Here is a 22,362-nt window from a genome sequence, read left to right as displayed (position 1 = left end):
GGATAGCCTTTCCTTGGACATGCCGCTGTGGCTTCATTTTTGGGGTAAGACAGTTAGGATTTGGACAGGACATCACTTAACCGATTATTTGACCATTAATCCAAAAAAGTCATTTTCACCAAAATTTCAGATAGGCCTTGTCACCCCAGCGACGATATGCCTGTATGTATATTTATATGAAGGCATTTAATTTTTTCACTTGACCATCAATGTGTAAATGCATATCTAAGTGGATAAATCAATGTATCAAATACATTGTATATATCTATCTAAAACAGTGTGATATGCAATATGAATTCATCCACCAAGGACCACAGAATTTACAAAAAATGTGAGACATATTTCTGAGTATCAGTCTCTCATTGACTGTTGATACTTTGTACTGTAGTATTGAATGGTATGGCAAACTTTGTCATCACATTTAGTCCTTTCTCCGATAAAGTGATATCTTCTGGCGACAATCCTAGAAATGCAGGAGTGCAAAGATGTTTTGCACACGTGTGGTAATGAGAAGAAGTGGAGTATTCCACAATGGGTCTCTGATGCTGGGATCCTTGTTCTGTAGTCTTCCCTAGATAGCCCCCTTCCACTTCAGTGGTTTTCATTTTCATAAATTTAACAAGTAGATTGATTTTAGCAGCATTACCAACAGGCAAGAAATATTTCCTCCTGTTACAAGTACAATATCAATTTGTCTCCAAAGTAGCAAGATCACTAATGCTGCTTCTTGAAAACAGAAAAGGCAAAATGCAAAAGCACTTATTACTTGTTGCAATGTTGTGGTTCCAAAGCTTGAGTTTAACCCCTTGCAAACCTGTGAAACACTACGCTCGTGCTTGTATTGGAGAGAGACCACACAATAGAACAATAGCGTAATGCAAGTTCAGAGATAGTAAACTTGATTTTATTATACTCTTTTAACTTGAAACACCTGGATTCCTACACAGAAAAAACAGAAACACTCCAAGAGGACACAGATTAATTTTTGTTACAGAAATAACATGTATTACTATTTCATATACATCTACCTCTTTTCCCCAAACTCATTCTTCCTATGATAATGTATGTGAAGTACCAACATTCTATCCACAAATAGGTACAGTAAACCCCGTATATTTGAACAAAAAATGCAACAGAACAGATTGAAGTGAAATTATTGAAATTATCACATCACCTCTCTTAAAACATCTTTTTTTAACATGCAAAAACACATAAACCAATTTCTATGTGACAACTTCATTTTCTTCACTCTGAACTGAAAGTAATAGCGTATGTAAGCAATAGTTCATATATTTCATATTAAATGCCTCACACAGATCATTAACAAATTTCCCTGAATGTTATGTGACAACCACCAGTTAAGAATTTCATAGAAAAATACTTGTCTATAGTGTCCTAGATATTCCTTGTTTTACACCTTTAAAAAAAGAACAAAGACCCTATCAAAATACACACGACATTAAGAACATGCATTACTACAATAATCTGTTTACAGAGCACTATGCTAATGGTTGGCCTCAAAATTTTTGACACCTCAAAGTTTTTGACACAAGATCTCTGAGAAGAAAGTACTGACTGATTATAAAGAGTACTAAACAGTGGTATTAACACCCTATTCTGAGTTGTACTGTGATCATCAAGCACACTGGTGCAATGTAATTTTTTGCTCAAACAAGTACAAGGGGGAGGGGGGGGGGGGCGGGACTGAAAGTGCCATGACCTTGTTTTATGCCATAAAACACTCACATGTAACCAAATGTAGAGTACATTAACAACGTAATATTAAGTCAAAGCTATTAAAGCGAATAACCGTGAGCATTTATCTATACATTTCTTTTGTTTCTTTTCATCAAAGTGAAATCATTGGACATGACTAGCTATAATGGTTTTGTCAGTACTATGTTGAATTCCAGTAGAGAAACATGATTTTACGCTTTGTTCCATAACATCTCTCCCAAACAGTATGATACGTGTATATCTTGGGTCAATTATGAAGCATTTCCATAGCAAGTGTCACTGCCTGCAACAAAGTTATCATAATCGCCTTTTTTCCACCTTGAAATAGGTCAAAAGCTCATGCTGAAATATTCTACAAAGTGAAATGTGTCCATACAACTGGAACGTCTTGCACGTTTGTTGATGCACGACTTTACAACTGATTTTCTGCTCTGCATCACATACGGATCTCTATATATTCTCCTTCCTTGCCGAGGACAAGTAATAAAAGTGTCCACTAGAAGTAAGCGATGATCGCTATGAAAAATGTACAATACACACATGCTACATGAACAAGCAGGTACAATAATCTCCACAGACAAGTGAGTTATCACATTAGTAGAACTTTCTGATGTTTTTTAGGCATCGCACTAGTTACTAACAAGTAACAGTAGCTTGTGATAGATACATGTATTGCAGTGCAATAATTACAAGCCTGTGCTTAGTGCCTTCAGGCGATGGCCTTTCGGCTTGGTCTATACATAAGATATACAGCGAGTAAACTTCGATTTGACCAACTCATAATGCATACCACTGTACAGACCTACTTACAAGAGAAGTTGTACGTGTATCTACAACGAAGTTGGCAAAGCAAACATGACACAATCATGTATGCAACCACTGAGAGGTGACACATTGGGAACGATTTTAATTGTTCTTCATGCTTCTGATCAGCAGCATCCAAGACACAACAACAATGGATCTTTGGCGACTAAACTAGCAAGCACTCGCCTCTTCTTTTAGCACAGAAGTAAAATCAACTGCCATCAGAGAGCTTATACAGCCACTGCTCTACTCATGCAATCCTTGAGATGAGGCTACAAATAATCTAGTGCTTCTTCCATCCCACAATGCACCTCAGTGACCTAGTATTCCCCTCTTCCGCTCCATTAATGTCAAACTTTATCACCCATCATGTGCATAAATTCATTGTCCAATGCTGATTTTCTGCACCAACTCCAAATTCATATTATCTCCTACTTACAATGTACATACAGCAAGAGCAAAAAGACCAAAAAGGAAAAAAAAATTGCGGGATTAGTTAAAGATATACCGGTATATCATAGTCCTAGTAAGACTGGGAATCCTTCTACATGCATGTTTCCCACAAACTCAATGCTTACCATATTACCTTCAACAAGGGGCAAAAAAATTGCAGGAGTATGAAATAAATCCTTGTAAAAAAGGCTTCAAAACTGAATTTTCCCCCCTACTGCTAATGAGAAAGCATACACTTTTAGTACTCCAAATAATGTAATGCAAACTATTTCCTCCCTATGAAAGGATGAAATACTAAATTATTTCTTAAGATACATGTAGTACATATACTATTAGTGTTGACAAGTGGTCAAAAAATAAATAGGTGGCGCTGACGGCTGCTATTTCATTTAAAAATAAAGTATGACTTACTACATGTTACATGATTGATGGTCAACCTCTTGTATCTACAATGTTCATTGTGTTTTGTGGTATGCAGGCTCTCTATTCAAAGATTCTTTTCTAGGATTTTGTTTTGGTTTTATTGTAAGCCTTCATTGATACTCAATCTTTTTTTGTTAATGAAAGGAGTGACACTTCTTTGGTAGAGTTATTTCTTCATGAACAAATTGGGATTCAACTAAACAAATGCTGACTTGATCAAATATGCTGAAATTATTCAAAGCACAAAAAGTGTAAATAAATGAATAATCTGAAAAAAAAAAGAAATTATGAAAGAGTCTTTGTCATACGTAGAATATCATGGCTATAAATACAATAAAGGAATGATAAATCATTAAAAAGCTCCAAAGGTACCCAACAAAATTTTTGCTTGAAAAACTTTTATTTTATCATATTAATATCTGATATTCCTCCATTCCTCTGCAGCGTCTTCCTATTTCGTCAGCTGCGAGGTTAGCCTTTTGTCAAAGCCCTCTTGCTGTATGGTGAAGAGAGCCTAGCCGAGTGGGGTTGCACGAGGGTCTTTTGAGATCTGCTTTGCATCCTTTTTGTTTATAGTCCTTTGAATTACCGACTTTTGCCCCAATTATGGTAGCAAAACTCAACCAGTCTGCGTGTCTGTGTGCCCGAGCCCGATTTACATACGGTGAATGCACGCCACAGACCTCCATGGGTGGTCTCGGTGATACATGCTAACAGGCCGCATAATGCCTGTGGGGAGCACACCATTCCATTGGTTGACCGGAACCCATTAATATGACTATTCAGTAGTAGTGTTCAAGTCTCATGAATAATAACATGTGAAGCAGATCTCAAAAGGCCCTCGTGCTGTTGAACTCGGCTGGGCTCGCTTCACTCTCATGTTAGAGCCATCTTACAGCGAGAGGGACTTGACAAAAGGCTACTGCGAGGTCGAAGGTCAATCTCACACCACCTCGTACTCCGACTTGATTGCTCTCATGAGGCAGCAGGCGAAAATGATCCCAAACACCTGGAGGTGAAACGAAAGAGAGATTGATCGAAAAATTGTAAATATATTTAAATACTCCTGGCACAGTAACATTTCCCTGGACTGCACCGTAGTAATACCTGCTAACTGTTGTAAAGTTGCACACAAAATATGATTTAATCTTTTTTTTTCTTTAATGGAAACATACTATCGAATCGAAATCAAATCTCAAGATGTAATCACGCAGAAAATACCCTACACTAAAAATCAGAAGCTTTTAAAGGCACAACAACCATTACATCACATTAGTTGGTTTTCTTGTGTGAGGTTATGAATATACAGTAATTCACTGTTTATTTAAATGATAATCGACACATGGCATACAATCAAACAGCATGATTATATCACATAGGAGGATTAAAAAAAAAAGAAGGCATTATTCATAGCTCAACTATGTATTGAATGATTTCTATTAACCCATTGAGGACAAGTCCCGAGAATACCCAGGCAGGTGTCTATGGGAAATGCGTGCTATTATAGCGAAATCAGTCCGTCCTCAACGGGTTAAACTCACCTCAATTACAGCAATTCCAATGGCCACCCCAGCAACGATCCCTATGTTGGTGATGAGCAAGTCCTTCAGGTTGTCATAGCAACCCTGATTGTGATGATGGAAGTGGTGGTGGTGGTGGTGGGTAGGAGGGGGGGGGGGGGGAGGGATGGAGGGTTGAGAGAGAGAGAGAGATAGAGAAAACAATCAATACATATTGCAGAAAGATCATTTCCTTGAAGTTCAAGCTGTGTAAAACAAAAAATACCCGATAAAGAAGTCAGAACCATGGAAATAGAAGAAACAGAAGGGACAGACAATGGATATCATATGTGACCCGCTACAACAAAAGGATCCTAAAGTCGCTAATGGCTGAGCAGAGAAAATCGAGTTTGAAGTCACATCATCAAAATTCGTCAAAACAATCGGATTTCTGTTTTTGGCATAATTCTGTAGTCTTATGTTTTGTCTATCATCTGCCGAAATTTCGAAGCTAAATGATAATAGGAAAGGCAAGAAATCAGCGTTTTTCCAGAGCATGATTTTCCGATTTCAACGTACAACCTGTAACAGAAACGTGTCCAAAGATTTGGATTTAGCGCGCCAGCTAGACTCCGCCCATAGCAACGAGGGAGTGATCTCATTGGTCAGTGCGTGGCATCCTGATTACTGATTGGTCGTGTGTAGACCGCTGGCGCTAAGCTTGAATGAACATCGAGGAGGTCTCTAGGAGCATGCCTTCTATTGTCAAGTGGTGAAAACTGTCTCGCCTCCCGTAGATCATGATAGCGTCGGAAGGAAAACTTTGAAGGCGTTTTTCTCGAAACTCTGATTTCTTCAACCATTTGACATGCGCTCATAAAATCATCGATATCTCCGCAACCAAGTACTTTTATGAGTTGTGCTACGTATGAAAATAAAGTAGAAGAGTAAGGGAATAACGTCATGCAATTTTCAGAAAATTGTTCTCTCACGACTTTAGGATCCTTTTGTTGTGGCGGGTCACATATGGATAAACAGATAAAAAGATTGCTTGATGGAAAAACATCCAGACAGATAAACAGAGAGAAAGGAGAAAGAGAGAGAGAGAGAGAAAAGATAAAGCACAACTTTTTCGTTGTTGCATTTATAATTACAGAGCATAAACAGACACACCAGGGGGTGTTTCACAAAGAAAAGTTGATCTTAAATTTGAAGATCACAAATTAAAATCTATGGTACGCTGTGTGTGACTTCAATAATATTCAAACTTTCATAAATAAGAATGAAACTCGTGGAGACTTTTCCATATAGGCATTAATTAGCAAAATAAAGTTAGGGACAATAATTTTTTCTGTAAATTTTGATAGTTATTTGAAGTGGATTTTGAAAAGATTTAGATAAAACTAAAAAGAGAAACCAATGGCATACGATAGTTTTGAGCCGATCCTAACTTTTAAGTTCAACTTATTAAATTCTCAATGAAACACCCCCTGGTACTGGAGTAATCATCAATCAATTAATATCAAATCATATGGCCATACAGTGTAGCTAGATTTAAGCACAAACTTCAACGTCAAACATTCATTATTGTAACAACATTTTGACATGATACGTACGTATGCATACATGCTGTACAAGACTTTATTCACAGAAAATAAACTGCTTTACTTCTAGAAAACAACCAAACACAGGACCACATGGAAAAAAAAAATGGAAAGCCGACTAACTATACCTCCCTCTCACTTTGTTTCACCCCCCCCCCCCATTCCATGATAAATTTGCTCAGATTACCTTTCCATACATCCATGGTAGTTGCAGCCATGACCCCATTTATCAACAAAACTACAAAAAACAACCAACTTCATATGTTCTCCATTCTGTCCCAGTATCAATCCACTTTACAACTGCAGTTTCGTATTCATTACAGACTGCTTTTGGAATTGTGCAACTCAAAAAACAGTCCTGCCTATATGCTAATGGCAATCAAACTTCAATCCATGAATGTCCGACACATATTTCGTCTCTTTGCTCTTTGCTTTAAATCTTAATTTTCATTTGCAGTCAATTATGCCATCTTTCACAATTGGCCACTCTGAATCTATTTTGGTGTTGTACTGTATAATTCAAATTCTGGTCAATATGTCAACATTAGAATTCAAAAGATTCAAGATGTTGTCTGGAGGAACAAAGATGAGAGAGAACAAAAATGTCTTCCTATTGAGACAAACATTTGCCACAACACACTCAATATCCCATGAATGCAACAACAATGATACTCAAATCCCTAGAATACACACTATGGCCATTACAGATAATATCGTCAATGCAAGGATTAGCACCAGACAGGCAAGTCTAATAATACCAAATGCCCACTTGGGATGAATAGGCCTACGATAAAAACTTTACATCTTTTTTATTTGTCCAATAATACTCTATTTAATTGTGATGGGAAGGCAACATTGTACATACAAATTAGAACATATATCATTATGACAATTAACGTTTACATTAATTGTGGAGAGGCCATTTTGTGTGGTGGACTTGGGTCGTTCTTTGATTCATGCCTACATGATATTCTGCTATAGAGATGAGAGAAGGATGAGAGAGGGCGCTATAATATGAATGTAAGAATGACCCAAGTCCTTCATTCTTACATTTAACTCATTCATTTTAGGCACTTCCGAGGGTAATTAGGATTCATCATTCATACACAAGATGAGTCCATTCATAAGCTACAATATCCCATGTCAAACTGAATTTGGCCAAAAATTGGACTTGGGTCATTCTTATATTCAGGTCATCAATTATAAGAACAAGAACATCTTTCACAGAGTACACTATGCAACATTCAACAGGTGTATTCCGGGAGAGAGATGGGTGTTATTCCTTTATGCCTCTATAGATCAGCATCATGTGATTACAATCCTTACATCTGTGTAGATGTTGAAGTTCGGGCTGCCCAGGTTGTTGCATCCTGTTCCTTGCTGAACGCAGCAGGACTCAGGCACAGTGTTCGGTTGACTCTGGTTCCAACCCAGCCAGTTCGTGTAGTTGTTCACGCCACAACACTCAAGCTACACACGCACAAACACATGTACAGGTACGCACAAATGCAACGGACACAAATATCCAACAAAAGAGAAGGGGAAAAAAAAACAGAGAGACATCCATGCATTAACACAAAGGGTACACAATTATACTGACAAAAAAAAATTACTTTAAACTTACATTGGTGTAAATTCTGCGGCCAGCTGTAACAGGGTCGGGGGATATGTCCATGTTGCAGCCCTGTTGCTGATTCTTACAACACGACTCGGGCACCATGTAGTAATCAATGGTCATGTTAAAACCGAACCACTCGGTGTAGTTGGACACTCCGCAGCACTTCAGCTATTATTGGTGGTGATGAGGAGGCGAGTGTAACAAAGCATGGAGGTGCAGGCGTGTGTTTGGTTAGAGGTGGGAGATGTAAAACAGGAGAAATGAGGATGGAAACCGGAAGGGGGATGAGTGGATGTTGATGCATTAGAGATTATACACCCCATGATTTAGTGTAACACTTTCAGACACCACAGGTGTAAAAGTACCACAGGCACTAAGAAAAAAAAATACATGGGTGTTAAATGCAGCTCACACTTTGGAACGAAGATGAATATTGACAGGTGCTGTGTGTATTACATGATTTACATTACATATGACTTTAATATGAGTAATTTATACACTTAGAAAAGTATGGTCATGACTATCATTATTACTACTACAATGTTCTGCAATAAATGCCAAACAATGTAGCTAGAAATATGAGTAATGACCTCATCAAACCCTGACTGTTTTTCAATTTATCTATCCCCCTCCCCTTCCCCTCAGGAAAATGCCCTTGATTTTGTTTTTACACAATTTAGATCTCCACAAATGCTTGCATGAATTTTAAAATCACAACAGCGTAGTGTTTGTGTAAGTTGCACATACAGTCGGCCTTGAATCTTTGGTATTCAATTTCAGATGGGACCCATTACATGCATGCATATGATCATCACCATTACAATCATCAGTTATTCATTGGTATCGATCAGTGGCACTTTGTATGAAAGGATTGGTACACAATAGTTTAAATGAACAATGATTCATGATCAACGTTACAAGTGTATGCTTTGGTGGTTGTGTGGAAGTTGCAGGAAAGCACAGTATGTGTAGTGTGCTCTGTCTTAATTGATGACAGAATATGTTTGTTTGCTTGTTTGTTTGTTTTTTGCATGCAGGGGTTGCATAGAATAATTGACTTTATCAATAGTGCATGTAAAGATAGAAATTCACTTCACAGGATTTTTTTTTTTTTTCAAATTCTATTCACGCAAACTAATTTCAGGGTGGAATTTCCTTTTACATGTTTTGTGTGGAGTGGGCAACTGTTTGTAAGAGAGATTTTACATAAAAGACATAACTAATAAATAACTTTGTCACATGATCTCACATACAACGTGCAGACTGTCATGAATTGCATCTTTGAACCCACAGATTTATGGTCATCATATGACGGTTAGATGGTATTGTTGTGAATCGAAACAAGCATGTGTCATCTACACATCTACCCCAACTTCCTGTAATAGCGTTCTCGCAACAGATATGAGAGTATGAAGTACATGTATAACGATAGCCCTTTAGAAAACAAGCAAAGGCGAGAACATACAGTACTTCTAGGTTATACACTACTTGTGCCTTTATGACTATAAAAGCAATGTAGTGACCGTTGCATGATGTATAAAATTTTAAGAAACATGAGCCATGTACTTTTACAGGCCAGACAAATGGAATCTTAGAGGCTGATATTTTGAGAGCAGGGATGCGTAATGATGGGAATTGATGAAATAGGAGCCGACATCGTCGGTTGAGAATGATAAGGGCGTTAAGTTGCCACTAAACCCATAGTGTTCGAGACAACTTAACGCCCTTCTCATTCTCAACAGACGACATGACTGGTAAAACCTCAAGCATAATTGCTCGAGTGTGAAAGAAAGGGACAATAGTGGGAATGTTGTGTTAGTACATCACCAAACAGCGTCCTGAGGTTGTGGTCTTTTGCCACCACAAAATACCAGTCCTGGTCATGTGACCAGGATACTGTAAAACATGAGATATTCGCGGCATAAAAATTTCGCGAAGTGGAGCCGACGGTCTTACTCGCAGCATGAAATTTTCGCTACTTGCCACTGGCATCCAATATGCATATTGTGTAGGCAAGAACTTTCGCGTGCATTTCAATTTCGTGAATGTTGCCGCTCGCGACCTTTGCGAAATTAGAATGCACGTGAACATCCCTCGTTTTACAGTATGCCTTGCATAGACACTGTAGCTCCACTTCTTACCATGCCTTATTGTGTGCTCACACATGGAAATACCACTACATGTTCTCTCAAAGAAAAATGTGATTGAATGTAGAGCAGCATGTCTTTAATAGAGATTTGGGGCAGAGTCATAAAGAAAGCATTGTTGCAGGAAAATGATGAATGCAACTTTATTGTGACCTTTCAGAGAGAAGAGGAACATTGCACACACTGTTTACAATCACATGACAAAAATGATTTACTATGCAAAAGAAGAATGTTGCACATGCTGCTTATATTCACACATTTCATTTCATTTCATTTTACATGACAAAGATGACTTGATTGTAGACTTACTACATGAATGCTGTGTTGCATGTCTTACTATCAATCTAATACTTTTTCAATGTTTTGTATGGTTTCATGTTTGGCTTTTCTTTAAATCTCTGCCCTACTATTAATTCAATGACGCAACTCAATTTGATCCTTTGCTTCCTCTTGTGCCGCAATCACGTGAATTTTTCCCCCACTGATTACTTCCCACTGTGATCTGATTAATGTGAATGAAAGTCCACTGTCCAACAAACACCATTCCGTACAAACTTATGTCACACAGCGAGTGGCTTGAAAGAAATGAGAAGTAAAGACAGAAGGAACAGATGGAAAATGATAATGCCAACATGATGAATAATGCATCTTTTCCACTCGTCCATTGCCTCTCTTGTATACAATAATATCAATGTAATGGAGTTTAGATATATTCAGACCATATTTTTTCACGAAAGACGCAGCGAGGTGTTCTAATACCTTATTTTACTCATTGCACAATATTACCATTTGTTTGCACAACATGTGTACATGACACCATACAGGTCTGTATGCTTACATTTACACTTGTCACATGATGAAATCCCCTTCAGACCTGTGCAGTCATCTGAGCAGACTTTAGGTTGAAATGAATTCCAGTATTACAAATTGTATAAACACTCAAGATTTGGGTTTGCATACACGCTGTACACGTATGTGGTGCATATTATCATGCAAGTAGCAGAAAGAACCCTGTGTTTGTGACATTTCTTCAAACAGGACAATGCTGGTCTTGGCAGTGATTTCTTTTTTTACAACGATGCAGGGTTTTTAAGAATCACTGGAGGAATTTTAATCAGTGGATTGCACCTGATATTGCTTCCATTGGTACTTGCGTGCGGGCAGTATACGATGCAAAATATACCATATCATTTCTCCCAATCTCCAGTATTGGTATTCAGGCGACAAAATATCACCTAATTCGTCTCCGTCTCTCCCCCAACCCTATCCCATCATTGATGGAATAAAGTCTTCTGACTGATTTCAAAATTGAAACTCAGCATGTAAAATGGGATGGTAAATCAACTACAGTGTAGGCCTATACCACATTGTGTACACATATAATAGTGTATGTAATTTCCAAGAAATCTTGATGTAACAATGTACATGTAGGCATATAAATGGGGAAGGGGGGGGGGGGGGGAGGGGGGGACTACTGTACAGATATCAAAGGTTGCCAGCAAGTCTTTGGTATTTAGTGAATTACATGCATACAATGCACCAGTGAAGAGAGTTGCATTGCGAGGTCGAAAGGTACTTTGAAGAGATTTGGTTGGGGTGAATTAAAACACAGCCTTGGGCTTTTGCTGACCTGGAACTAAAGCATGCTATGATTATACAAATAAAGCGACTTCCCCGGCAGATTTATAACACCACGATTATGGTGAATTGGCCTTTACATTTCTTCACCGCCCCTCCCGTGGAAGCCATCTTGAAATGGCTCAGGGGCTGATGGGTGGGTAATTGGAAGGTTAAACATGGGGTTTTCCATGCACCTCACACCAAATGGAGCTACATGTCTTAGAATGAGGGAAGTATGAAGCAGCCAAGGAGTAGGTATCCAGTGTTAGCACAGGTTATGAAATGGAGTTGAAGGGACTGGAGCATGTTCTAGTTTTGTGCGTTGTTCACAACGCTGAAAGTGCACGGAGTGGTCCATTCAAACATTGAATGAGGGCTTTTAAGCACAGGATATTTCTTGATGAAGAAAGAGTATCACTTGTTTAAAGGATGGAATAGAATAAACAAAAACAAAAAAAAAATACTTCACCACTCCTCCGTGGAGCACTGACCTGGAAAAGGCCCATTCATAGGAGGGGTTTGACTTTACGACGACCTTCAAGACAAACAACCTGACCTTTCATGCGTACATATCTTTGGTTACAAACTCGAGGAGCCAGATTATTTCTTCAAAATCTGCAAAACGTCTTCATGCGATTCATAGACAATGTAAACAAAAACCACTGCAATTTGATTGTTGCACACAGTCGACTACTTGGTAGTTAATGCCTCCTGCTGCACACAATGACTAAATGTACAATGTATATCTGCCATTCTGTATTTTGAGTTACATATTGAGTTGGGTATTGCGATCTTGATCACTGAGAAAAGTTCAACCTTTCAATCTCTCTGCAGAAAGGCGGCATTTAAAATTCATTTCTACCCTAGCATAAAAAAAAAGTATTACTGGAATAACACTTCAACAGAATTTATGGCCAGAAAATATCATTTAAGTTCCATTTTCATAACTTTTGACTTGATGTTTGACCCTGGCTGGTGTTTCAGGCAACAAATTATTGGCTTTTTAATACTGCTATCCTTCCTACCATATGATATTACCAATGCATGTTCCTAGCTGAAGTTGTGATTCAAGAATGGAATTCTAAACCAGCATACAGCGACCTTTCACCCTGCCCTTTAATTGGCTTGCTTTCTAAATCACCACTGCTCGTGGAAATAATTCACTTAATTCAATCATTACATCTAATACAGTCCTGTCTGAAACAATAGTGACCTTTGACCTTGACTCCAAATCGTTCATCACTATTATTTCATGGAAACAATTGCCTATTTCCTTCCACCCTTCAAATCAAATCACACAACTGGACATTTTACGAAATTATAGACGAAAAATGCCATTCAAATCCAAAGTTTAGTGACCTTTGACTTTTGACCTGCAAAGGGAATTTGTTCCAAAATCTACTCTATGCATCTACACCTCATATACAGAGTATACCTGGGCCATGCACCAAGAAAATCCATTCATCAAACAGTTTGCTATTTTTGAATAATGAAAGTGACATGAGGGATGGACGAATGGAAAATCCTGAAGCATGTCTTCGGCACTTTTCAGGACAGAGGCCTTCAATAATAAAAACAAAGAAGCTCACAGACAAGCTGGATAGAGGATGCTACTTACGTTCTTCTGCATGTCGTCAAAGAGCTTCTGGGTTGACTCAGACGAGTTGTACTGCGGCATGAGATCCCTCATATTCTCGTCCACAAGGTTGTCAATGTCGTCGCGGAGAACGTATCCGGCGATTCCAGCGGCAAGTTCCAAGATGAGCAGGACGACCATGATGGCGGCATACTAAACAGAGCGATCGGAAAGGAAGTAATTCCAAAAAGTGTACGGCTTGAAAACCAAAATACTGTAATAACCAAAATACAATATCTTGGCAAATGCATAATGTACACAGGGACAACAACATTCCAACATCAAAATCAGTGAAATTCAAAAGAGTAGTCACAGAGATATTTGTGTGTTACATGCTTCTCAGTAGGTGTATTTCAAATCGGAGACATCTTTATTTTCTCTTCACACAACATGAAGAGATAATTTCATGAGTTTTCACGAAGCTGCTTCCAAATAAAGGGAGACTTGGTCGCTGTGTATACATAATTTGCACTATGGACATGAAATCTAGAAAGGCTCCATATCAAATAACTGATGATTGGACCAGTATCATATGAACATTAAATGGTTCAAACACTTCTATGGGCTGAAAAAAATGACAATAGGTGCATTCACATTATAATTACTGTGGTATTAAAAACCTCGTTAAGTTGTTGTCATTGTTCTAAAAATTGGCAAACCATGGTAATAGATACTGCAATATTTCAATTGGTACTGTTCTCCTTCATGAAATTTACCAAGTTATTTCTGGCCAGAAAGTACACCTTTTCCAGGTGAGCACTTTGTCTATGCTTATATCTCCTTAAAGAGGAAATCCACCCCCAAGTTAATACAGAATGATACAAAAATGACGAAAATCGGATGAGAAATAAGGAAGATATGACATTTTGAAATTTCACATTTTTTCGGAAAATATTTCTTGACTCGTCCTAATGAATATTCAAATGAGCGAGTTGATGATGTCATATCCTCATAATTTTTCATGTAAGTTACAAATATGAAATTTGGAAAAAAAATTATATTTTTAGCTCATACATGTACAAGTAAAAGCATGTTCTCATACCAAGATATATCAGAGTTAACGTTCTTTTTTATTTTGGTTGATTTTAAGGCAAGTTTATATTTATACAGGTGAAATGAGATTTTTGTCATTTCTGTATAGTTGTACAAATGACATGAATAAGAAATTGTGAGAGCATAACATCATCAACTTGCTCATTTGAATATTCATAAGGACTGGTGAAGAAATGTTTTTTGAAAAAAAATGAAATTTCAAAATGTCATATCTTCCTTATTTCTCATCTGATTTTTGTCACTTTTGTATCGTTCTGTAGGAAATATTTTTTTATCTTTCTTTTGAAGTTAATTCATTTTGGGTGGATTTCCTCTTTAAAAGGGAAGAAGACAGGAAATATATGTCAGATCACGTAAGAAATGTATTGACACTGCTCTATGGTAGTTGGTATTTCATGACACAATTCACACTCATATCCCAGCTAGAAAATTTGTTGTTATTGTATCCCATTCAACATTTTTGAATAGATACGTACATTTATGTACATTAAACATGTGAGACTCATCACAAAACTGGTGCCCTTAATTAGAGCAGCCCAGTACATGCTTCGATGTAGAAAGCACCGCCAATTTTACAGAAGCTCAAAAATCATGAAATTGTCATGAAATGAGATCCTCTTGTCACTCACGGCTCCAAGCATGCAGTAGTTTTCCTTGATGGCTCCACAGCAGCCGAAAAAGCCCGTGAGGAAGATGAAGACGCCGATGCAGATGAGGGCGATCGGTATGGCCGTGCCCGTGTCGCCGGTGAAACTAACATACTCCTGGTAGACGGTGAGTGTCAGGGAACCCCCGATGATGATGCCGATCCCAAGAACCTTGATGCATGAAAAATAGAACAGAAAAAGAAAGAAATGTCATGCTTTTCATCACAAAAGACACTTCAATTTGCCAACTTTTTCTTTCCAGGAATATTTGGTCGTTCTTTTTTCCCCCTACTTCATACTTATACAGTTGTAAAGTGATTGTGTTAATGGCTCATCACATCTGACTTGAAATGAAATCAATGTTCCCAAACTTTCTACAGACTTCAATAAAAACTGCAAAAGGTTTCCACAAAGCCCTTGGATTATGCACATCCAGACCTGTTCCTATAGTACTTTTGGGCACTTGGACACTTAAAAGAAAATGAGAAATGCTGTTGCCAACTAAACTGAATCCTTCCACTGATAGGGAACTATTTTGTAATCAAAGGGAAGTATCAGCAATCTTAAAATCATTCCCACCCCACCAACATCCTTGAATAGGAGCCGACTGACGCAAAGTGTTTTACTGTTTATTTCATAGAGAGTGATCATGAATTTATTGTGCTCATATCCTTCCCACTAGAGTTGTGACATATTTCCACAGTTAACATATCTGCACTCATAGGGGCCCTTTAAAGAGATTATTTACCATTAGATGAAACAGAAACCCAGCTTTAGTGGGCACTTCAAAATAGTTCCAACATAGGAGTTAGGGATAGAAACAAATAATGATAAATGTTAATCAGTATAATCAATGATAAGTATTGTTATAATTGTAGTTAAAAAAACTGCTGAAAACTGCTTATCAAATAGTGAGCCAATGGAGTCAAAATGGAGTCAAAAGGGGCCTGAGCTTTCAATCCTAACAGAATCTACTGTGAACAATGGTTATGTACTAAAACTGTTTCAAGAATAATCTGTCTACAGTTATGGATTATTGAGAAAAATAGTGATATCTCCTTATAATGCGCTTTATTGCAAAATTTTATGGTACATGTTTTGTGATACAACCGACCTACACTATATGCATCAAATGTGATAACGCACAACATTTTTTTAAAATAAATCACTGCTCCCAATGGTAGAGGGTACCCTAAAGACGTAATGCTTGCAAGCTTTATTACCAGTAGTTTGTACAATGAATATTTGTAAAGAGAGAGAGACAGAGAAAAAAAAAAGAACACTCAAAATGCTTAAGTGCTAAAGTCTATAGCATACATGTACAGAAAGTACTTTTGAGAATTTCCTCTGTGCACGAAAACACAATCCAGAGAGTTTCAAAGGTAGAGATTGAACAGTTCTATATGATCAATCAATGACTTGAGCTACATGCTTGCCCGCATAAAGGCCGCTATCGGAAAATTTGGTATATAAATTTATACTAAGTTTTTATCCGCATTGCACGATAGCGGCCTTTGTATTATTTGTTTTATGCACATGGGGTATATACATGTATCTCAAGCAGTCTTTCTCCTTTTCAACCTACATGTATGTGTACAATACACAATTTCTGGTAAATCCATTTTTGTATCAAAAATTGTATTAAAGCAATCTCCCATTTTTACATGAAATCTACAAATCCATCTACGAATTCTGTTATCTATTCATCTATCCATTCAGCCTTCTATCTCTATCGTCTTTCCTTCCTTCCTTTTTCATTCTCTGCCACTCACAATCCCCTGCTGTCATCAATCAGCTACGGCAGTGAGACGTGCAAACTGAACGTTAGCACACCCAAAACACCGCCAGCCAGCTACGCAGTTACCATATGGGGCAGATGCAACAGATGGCGAGGGACGACTGCAAGGAGCGATTACATTGTATGGCGCCAACACTGCTCCCATTACCCCACCTCTCCCCGCGGGGACCAGCGTGTCACATAAATTTTGATCACACATGTCATGAATTACCCATAAATTAACAACTTAATGGAAGGCAAGAGCTGGCAGTTGCCACATAGTGTTCATCGCTGTTTGCTGCTTGCCTGAGTATGTATTACATACACTTGATTTATAAAGCCCTACTTGTAGAAAGCCTAACTGCTGTATGATACAATGTGATGATAAGTGATTAAGTATGGAGAGATATGTTCTCTAAAAAGCTCACAAATAAAAGAATGATATATGATACACTGTATGACCAAATTCATCACACCTTTCTTTACTTGATCCCTTTGTGGAACTGATGTGGCTTTATGCTTTTCATCATGCCAGCACAAAGATCAATTCAAATAACATTTTCCCTGTAAAAGGATACAGATATGAATATTAAAAGACAGTTTTGATCAGTTTTTATAGTCATATAATAGGCTCTTTCACTGCAGACATATTTGCAGGGTTTTTCCAGATCATCTAATATTATAAAATTGGAATAATCTGGTCTTTCTACCACCCCTGACCCCACCCTTCTCTCCTTCTTTCTCTCCTCTCTCTTCCTATCTTTGTCTGTTTGTCTGTCTGTTTGTCTGTCTGTCTCTGTCTCTGTCTCTTTCTTGTTTTCTGTCATATAAGGGAAGCGCACGGCCATATGAAACACATCATCTGTATGCTATGTTTACATTTTGTATGTCCTCAAACAAGGAAGGAGGTTGTTCTCATTGTATACAGCATTTTCCCCTGCCCTCTACTGTACTGTACAGCTGTATGTTCTCCGTCTGACTGTACATTGGTGTCACCTCTGGGCTATTTGCAGTGTGTGCAATGCAGCTCCTCTGTACAGCCATTGGCAAATGTGTGCTTGCTCAGCCAATACAAATTGCATGGTACAGTAAAGACTGTATACTCCCTGTGACAGCCATCAACAAAACGAATGCGCAAGCAGTCTTTGGACAAGTGCCACCCAGCGAGCCAATGGCAGAAGAAAACACTTGACTGTATACAAGGGGGAAGTGCTATGAGCATGCACTGTGCTGTATTTTATGATGTACAATTTGTATTACAGTAATTAAGGGCAACTGTACATTGTAGGTCGTGTACAGGTACAATTTCTTATTCTAAACATATCAACTTTACAGAAGGCAATCACTGCAGAGTGAAGTGCTCACTGCCACTTGGCCTGAGCATGTACATAGTACATCTGATAGATAAAAAAAAAATGCAATTATACATTGCAGGTCCTACTGCCAGCTCACTAGATGCATGGTATTTTAATAATGCATTCAGTACTTAAAGCTATGACCGAAGATTCCAGGACTCCTCTTTACATATTTAATCACACTAAATGTTTAGTTTAAAAGCAGTCATATCATCATCATCTCCTCCTCCTCCTTCTCCTACTTCTTCTTCTTTCTTTTTTTGTTATCATAAGATAATCCAAAGAACATGTTTCATCCCGTACAATGTCAGGCGAAGATACAATATGTATTAAAGTCACTGTACATTTGATCATCAAAAGCTTTCAATTTCCAACCTCACGTCTTTGTGCCAGCACGAAACAATTTTCATAGGACGCCGAGTCGAAAACAGATCAAAGAGTTTGAACTGCATGCCACATCGTAAACTATACAGTAGCTATGCGTACTGCTTGCCTGGGTTGTAAACACACTTGGCTACGCAATCATGTATGCTATCCCATGCTCCTTTGCCGGAGCAAAGGGGCTACAAAGTCGGCGAGGGCACTGCTAAATGGCTCGGACGGGAAAATAATGTTGAGCACCCATCACACCGCATGAGCACTCTGCCGCCAAAGCGCATTTCAAATAAAAGGGGGGGGGGGGCGATGCTTATGCGTGTGCAGCATCCATCAATTGTGGGTAAGTTGAGCACTGCTGCTACAGTACGTACAGGAAGAAAAGCCTGTGCATGGCACACTACGCGGCTCTCAAGCAACAAAAGAAATTAGGGCACGAAGTACAGGTACAGTCAAAAGTGCAATAGGTCTATATGTCCATCTTAGGTATCTTTCTCAAGATGTGATGTACTTGTACCCTCTGCTTGTATCTAGAGAGAAAAAGAATCCAGAGTTTTATCTGTTTATACAAAAATACCGAGCATGCTGATATTTTTGCAAATGGCAGTTGATCGGACATTTCGTCAAGTTGTTTATTTCACGCTGTGTGGTTTTCTCATTCATAATGATAATTGCATTAAAAAAATAACAATAATGTTCATAGGAAAAAGTGACTTTTCAAACTCTTTTGTTTGCTTGAAATGAGATAAAATCTCTCAGAGATAAAAAAGGGTACAATGTATATTCCAATGATTTGGGCAGGGAGCCTAGTAGCATGGTATTGGAATTCACATCTAGCTATTTAGTCAATTTATTGCAACATGAGCATGGGGCAATGTGTACCAAGCATTATCTTTGTTTTCATAAAAAAGACCACTAAATCACACTTCTTTAATTCTTTTTTTCAGTAATTGAGAACCTACAATGTATAATACATGTACATGAAATTTGCGGAAAGAAAACCATCATGAAAATTTCAGCATAATCACACCAACTGTAAGGAATTTACTTGCTTTTTGGAGTTGGAATGAGAATGAGCATGTGTTTGCATGCTGGTTTTGCAGACTTACAACGTACATGTATAACAGTAATACTATTAAACACAATCAAACCCACAAATAACTTGATTATCCCACAAAATCCCAAACCCTGATCCGAAACAATTCCATCTAAAGCCTATCATGTCTAATGACCAAAAGAAAAAAGTTTTGATGGAGATACTTAAACTCGTTGAGGACGAGTCCTGAGTTTGCTTGGGTAGGTGTCTATTGAGAAATGCGCATTGTAGCAAAATCAATCTGTCCTCAACGGGTTAATACTTTATTGTCGAGAAATCCTACTTCAAGAACACAAGAGGAACATAAACTGGAGATCTCTTGAATTACCCGGTAGGTATTAAAACAAACAAACAAACAAACAAACAAACAAAAAGGAACAACTATACAAGGTGAATGCTGTTACTGTGCAGATTTGTACAGTAGAGCATTTAGATATAGCAAGATACACTGTACATGTGTAGAAACTCATTGTCCTCAGCTCCTCTTTCAATGATATTCCCTTGTACAGAAATAAAGTGACTGTGAATGATTCCTACCCGCAAGTTGAGGGGGGGGGGGGGGGGGGGGGAGGAGGGTGCGTAGAAGACATTTGACACTGTATCCCCTATGGCTGCCATGGTAAATTTAATTCTCCAAAGGGAAGGGTACTTGAACTATCACGTATTGCTCGTATGCCACTGTAAGACTGTATGCTATCATTTCTCGAAAATGATGAACAGTATAGTGTCAAAAAAAGAAGACACCATCAAAATGTAAATAATCTCTGTTTGATAATGGCACATGAAGACTACATGTGTACCATGTATATGGGTTTCATCATGTTTTTTCCTTGGTGATACTAACAGTACATATCAACTCTAAAGATTAATCCACTGAGCAAATACACTGTATGAATGGAGATGTATCCTATGAACTGCATATGAGCATTTTTTTTTTTCTCAAAACAAAATAAAGATCTAGACAGTCAAGTACGACTTGTACATGATGCTGTTATAGGATCCGCTACCAGCACATTGTACATTTATGCTCAAGGCAACAACAAATACTACAAAAGGCACCTTGAGTACAGATTATGTCCAAAACTAATAATAGGGAGAAATGAAAATTTATCTTGCTGAACACTGAATTCATCTTGATGACCAGTATATGTATACACACAAAGTACAAAATTGTACATTCACAGTTGAATTACTCTCAAGTGTTGGCACCAATCTTATTGCCACAATACCATAAAAGAAACAGTGCCAATTCATTTGGTAGCATTCTCATTCACCAAACACCATGTCGTGTTCATGGCCCGAAAGTATACCTCTCCAAGCAATGTACTATAAAAGTGGTTTCTTTCGTGTACAGATACTTTTGCGGTTTCCATCGGTGCCGACTTTTTCGTGTGTTTAACCGTTTAAATTCTTGGTTGGCAAAATCTGAATTCAGTCGGCAAAAAATGTTTTATTTTGCACATGAAAATCCAAACTATTATCCAATGATTCTTTTACAGTATTTATCAAATAGAAATTAAAATTGAATGCAGGCTTACCTGAAATCCCATCTCTCGAGTACTTTATAACATGCTTGTACCTACATTGCACGGTATCGCTGTGTGTGTGTTTACAGTACCATCAATACACTCAATGCACGGAATCTTCGTGTGTGCATGTGCGCAATAGCGTTGTAACAAGTGGCGAGTTCAAAACATTTTCGCGTGATGTTAAATTCGCGGTTCAACCTCAAAGCGCTCAAAGCGCGAAAATAAAACCACTGCGAAAGAAACCACTTTTACAGTACATAGAGTCAAGAGACATTTGATAACCGACATACAATGTATTTGGGCTGTATCAGATCACAGTGCACTGAAGAACACAGAAGGTTACGCATTTTAAATACCGGTAGAATGTCTGATTCAGCACTGCAACATGAAGAGATGTGGAAGTTTTCTGGCTGTGTTGATTGCTCAGAACAGACATACAAATACCAGTACCAATGAATGTTTTTTTGTTGTATGAATGCCTGTCATGATGTGTGTACATGTACATGAAGCTGTCCCATTGTTCCATCCAAGCCTGGTTCCACTGTACATGTCCTTTGAGGGATAGCATGATGGTGCCTGCACAACATAAAAATCAAATTCAAGAGCTCTTCACAACCAAGTCTGTCTGAAAACTTTGCCCTCGAGCCGGAACTGTTGTATTCTAGCATCAAACTGAGCCAGGTATAAATGTATGGGTACTGTACCTCAATCGTACAGTGTATAGAAGAATACAGAGTTCGGTACCCACAAGTTCCTCCACTTGAATACTGTTAAAGTGGAAATTTTCGCGGTATTGTAATTTTCGCGCATTTCGCGCGCAAAAAAAAAAAAACTAGCACGAAAATAAAAGCACGCAAATGTTTTTGCTTGCCATATGTTCCCGTGCGTGATGTCTTGATTCCGCGGAATTAAAAACACGCGAAACTCTTCTTACCGGGCCAAGCGCGAAAAATTAGTCGTGCAAAAATATCCACTTTTACAGTGTACCG

The 22,362-nt window shown here is 38.1% G+C and overlaps 1 protein-coding gene across 2 annotated transcripts in view; it reads right to left on the bottom strand.

The window, feature by feature from the left end:
• Nucleotides 1–923: 923 nt before the first annotated feature.
• Nucleotides 924–22,362, bottom strand: part of LOC139721394 (CD63 antigen-like) — a 32,431-nt gene continuing 10,992 nt past the window's right edge. Inside the window, exons 2-6 of one of the 2 annotated variants that reach the window (XM_071632704.1) lie at nt 15,224–15,412; nt 13,524–13,694; nt 8,145–8,306; nt 4,959–5,042; nt 924–4,426 (exon numbers count right to left, since the gene is read on the bottom strand). In XM_071632704.1, the coding sequence (XP_071488805.1) occupies nt 4,361–4,426; nt 4,959–5,042; nt 8,145–8,306; nt 13,524–13,694; nt 15,224–15,412 (672 nt within the window). In that variant the 3' untranslated portion in view covers nt 924–4,360. Of the gene's footprint in view, nt 4,427–4,958; nt 5,043–7,846; nt 7,991–8,144; nt 8,307–13,523; nt 13,695–15,223; nt 15,413–22,362 lie in introns of both variants that reach the window. The other variant, XM_071632705.1, reaches the window with a different exon arrangement.

The sequence above is a fragment of the Diadema antillarum genome, unplaced genomic scaffold (genome assembly GCF_040938485.1).
Source record: "Diadema antillarum isolate AM-2024a unplaced genomic scaffold, OU_Dant_1.0 scf00000142, whole genome shotgun sequence".
In the NCBI taxonomy this organism is placed as follows: domain Eukaryota; kingdom Metazoa; phylum Echinodermata; class Echinoidea; order Diadematoida; family Diadematidae; genus Diadema; species Diadema antillarum.
The sequence above is the reverse complement of the archived record's forward strand: the minus strand, read 5'-3'. Positions and strand labels throughout refer to the sequence as shown.